The 3,938-nt window shown below is 49.7% G+C and overlaps 1 protein-coding gene across 1 annotated transcript; it reads right to left on the minus strand.

The window, feature by feature from the left end:
• Positions 1-1,006: 1,006 nt before the first annotated feature.
• N7489_009026 (zinc metalloproteinase family protein) lies at positions 1,007-3,542 on the minus strand (the record flags this gene model as incomplete). Its single annotated transcript, XM_056714776.1, has 4 exons — positions 1,007-1,103; positions 1,163-3,030; positions 3,117-3,212; positions 3,270-3,542. 4 exons carry the CDS (start codon positions 3,540-3,542, stop codon positions 1,007-1,009), a joined length of 2,334 nt encoding a protein of 777 aa, XP_056562398.1.
• Between the last annotated feature and the right edge of the window lie 396 nt (positions 3,543-3,938).

Below are 3,938 nucleotides of genomic sequence, written 5' to 3' on the forward strand. Positions count from 1 at the left end.
CGATCCTCGTCTGGATTGGCCGGCTAGCGTGCCGTCCAGAAATCGATATATACCGAACGACATCATAATAAGCTACAAAGTTTTATAGATCGTACATATGATTGCTCTGGCCTACGTTATTGGTGACGGGTTATTTTCTCCGCATGATGATCCATCCCTAGGGCTGTACTTCCTCCGCGGGGGCATTGCCACATCTTTGCCATGAATCGAACGGGTTGTTAACGCGAGGTTAATTTTTATTGGTAATTTCAGAGCATGACTCAGTATCCCTTTAATAATAAGCTGTTTTTGGGAGACGCCTTTAACATCCAAATGTAGCGCTACGTAGCGTTTCGATAGATTCTAAAGAGTTGGAGTATCCATATACTCTACATTACAACGTTATACAATGTTGTGGGATTCTTTTTTTTTTTTTTTTTAACCTTGCCCGGGGTGGTTGTCTACCCTTTGGACTGCAATTGAGCATTGACGGTGATTTCATGACATTACCCCATATGAACTATCCAATCGATATGAATGATGCCCCCCCTTTACAAAATGATCCGGTAGTGCTGTGTGGCCATCGGTATGCTCGATGATTACCAGTAAGTGTAGTCCCTTGTATCCGGGACCGGTATTGACTGCGTGCGAGGTCGAAGAAAATATCACCATGCATACATGCAACCCTAACACGCCCATGACGCCGATGTGTGACAGAAAATAAAACAGAAGAAAACATATAGACACAGGCAAAACTCGACAGAACCTCGTGTATATAGGTGGCCAATGGCCGGGTCTGGTACGCGGAATTGCCTGTTCCCAGATTAGGGATAAAAGGAGGGTAAAAGATGCAAGAAGATGCAAGGCTTAGTAGCCGTTCAGAGGAGATGAATAAGGAGGCCCTGCTGTCATTCGCAGTCCACCATAGTACGATGGTTTACCGGGTATTCAGCTTTGAGGCATGGGCATGAGGATGAGAAACTCCGAGAACTGGAGGAAAAGGAAGGTGGTGGACAGCGAAATGCTATCAATGCTGGATGATTAATGAGAATCCATCAACCCATGATGCACAGGAGCCAGAGACTCCAGCAATCTTGTAGCCCAAAGGAGGTATTAAAGTGTGACTATTTCGAGTCGGTTAGCATGCTTCGAATATTGCGAGAGAATAGAAGAGAATACGTACCCTGTGCCACCGGCAGCGTTTCCATAGACACCGGATTTCCTGCCCAGGCTCGTGAGAATCTCGATCCCATCAATCCAGAGACCAGCCCGGACATAGAACCCAAGCAAGATTTCACCACGTCGAGTATCAAGAACAAACTCATCACCACCAGGTTTGCCTCCACGCTTGCCAAATAGCTGACTGGTCGCGTCCTCGTAGCAGAACTCGATCCCATCCAGGGCATAGCCATGGTAGACTTTGATCGATGTCAAGAGTTTTGTTTTGATGAAGGCACATTCCAGTAACAACTGCTGTGGCTCACTGCCTTCCATCGCCGACTGGCCTAATTGGCCGCTTTTAAAACCAGACTGGTTTTTGGGCAATTTGACGAGAGAATTTTTCGATTTCAGATCGCCGATGTTCTCAACAGTGTAGCTTCCCAGAGCACCGGAGCAGACAACCAGACGAATGTTCTTTTTCTTTTCCTTTTCGGTGCCATACACACGTTGGCGAAGCTCGCTCTCTGTCACCGCAACTTGTCGTGGCAGTCCATTTGGGCTCGACTCGCTGTTCAAGTACTCAATGAAGTTGTGGCAGAAGGTGTCACCCTCAGCATAGAGTTCCATGAATGCAATCCCCGACGAAGCAGTGAACAATATCTTGCCGTTTTCGACTGGCCACACCTGGACGCTATCATCCGAAGTGGGAGATGGGTCACTTGGGAGTCGGAAGCTGGGGTGGAATCGGAAGCGTAGGGCATCCAGGCGATGCCAGCTACACTCGTCGTTGGGCAAGCACACTTTCAACCCTTGAGTCTTTGTGCGCGTGGAGAAAGGCTCTCGGGTCAGGAAAGTTCTGTTCAAACGCACATAGTCGCGAAGCATGACTCCCGACTCCTGGTGAGGACAGCCAAAGAGGTGGCCCACCTCATGTAGGTGAGCCCCTATGCCCAGGTTTGCTGATTCCCAATTGGAGCCCGCCTCGCCGCAGTCATTGGCAATATGGTTGGTATCCGTGCGGGTACAGTCTGAGAACGCATCCACGACTTCTTCCAAACATGATGGATAGCTTTGGAGACAATGAGACCCGAAGATGGCCATCTTGATATCGTCATCAGCCGAACCTAAAGCCGCATGGCCGGTGATCATCTGGGATTGGGTGTCCCAATGAGAATCGAGGAGGAGAACGGAGACGTATTGCTTCTGGCCGGGCTGGGGCTGGAAATGGTTTCGCACCGCATCTTTAGCAATGGCAAACAGCTCGTCTTTCCTCTCGGCGTTCTCATTCTGCTGGGCAATATTGAGATCTCGGAGTTCTGCCACTGTTTTCTCAGTGCGGACTACGTGAATCTTGGCCTCATTCCGCATCTGGCCTTGGGTCAAGTCGCGACGACTCAAGCTACCCGACTGCCACTCTTCCTCGAATCGGAAACAACGCCGCCCGAAATTATTGCGGAACATTTGTTCACCAGTGAAGGCCTGCCAGAGATAGGCTGCCATGCGGTACTTTCGAATGGCCATTTCCAACCCATTTCCTTCGCGCTCTGCCCTTTCCGGTACTGCATCGTATGTACCGTCTGAGTCTTTCCCCAGGAGTATGACCAGCTGCAATGGCGGGTTGTTGACCAGAGGAAGGTAGTTGATGCAAATCCAGGAGGAGTGGATGGCGGGGTGGGTGCTGCCCGTGGACAATTTCGGCGAGACAAAGTCAAAGCGAAGGCGATTAGGACCGGGAACTAGGTGAACGAGGACTTTAAAATGCGATGCCGTGACGGGCCAGCCGGTCGACGGGAAATTATCTTGGTGGTGATAGACGGTGACATTTCCGTCCAGCGGATGTTGCCTTGGGTCGCCGATTTGACCATATACGAGCAGCACTTTCTGGTTGACCTGCACGATAGTCAGTCAGACAATTGATTTCATTTTACCAGAGAACAATGTGTGCCTCCGGTTCCGGCCTTATCAGCTGGACATACCCATGAATTATCAGCCACAGACACGAGTCTCGGGGCATAAGGCGAGACAGGAGCTTGTGATCGGTACACGCCATTGACTGAGGACGAGCTACTACCCTGCCAAACGATCAGAGTCAGTTGTCAGTTGTCGCGGGAATGAGTATGGGTACGTACGATAACGCTGTTTCGCTGAGAACTGGGCACCACATGCCCCGGTCGCTGTGTAGGCGGGGCTACGCTGACTGCGCTGGTGGTTTCGGATTCATTGAGGGCAGGAAGACTGGGGGTTGAAAGGGTCGGTTTGATCGATGACGGTGGAGTGATGGAGCTGTGGGAGGAAGTGTCGACCGTGGATGATGATTTCCCGGAGACCTCCTCCACACTATGGGATGGAGTCTTGTGAAAAGTGGCCTTTGATCGACGCCGTAGGTCTTTGAAGAACGGCATGGCGAGGTTGAGAGGAGAGAAAAGACGAAGCTACCCTGTTGTTTTTTTTTAAGGCGGGCAAATTGTCAGGAACAGGGTAACCGTTTGCGGTTGACGACGAGTCGCCCCGCCAGTCACCAAATAGGGGGGTGGAAGGGGGATGGATTCTGGTTTTGTTAATTTAGAAGAGAATTGAGAACATTTGAAGAAGGAAAAGATCGAAGATCAGAGATTCCCCTTAGCTTCGAAAAGATAATAATAGTAATAATAATAATTCATAATAGGGAACACTAACTACGTAGGTAGGTAGTTAGTTATAGAGCACTTTTTTCAAAAGCCCTTGTCCTCCAGGGCATTACGCGTACTCTCAATGGCCTAAAGCTCCTTATTATTCTGTTATCAGCTCAGCTCAAACCC

Source organism: Penicillium chrysogenum (genome assembly GCF_028827035.1).
Source record: "Penicillium chrysogenum strain IBT 35668 chromosome Unknown utg000005l_segment0_segment0, whole genome shotgun sequence".
Taxonomy (NCBI): Eukaryota; Fungi; Ascomycota; class Eurotiomycetes; order Eurotiales; family Aspergillaceae; genus Penicillium; species Penicillium chrysogenum.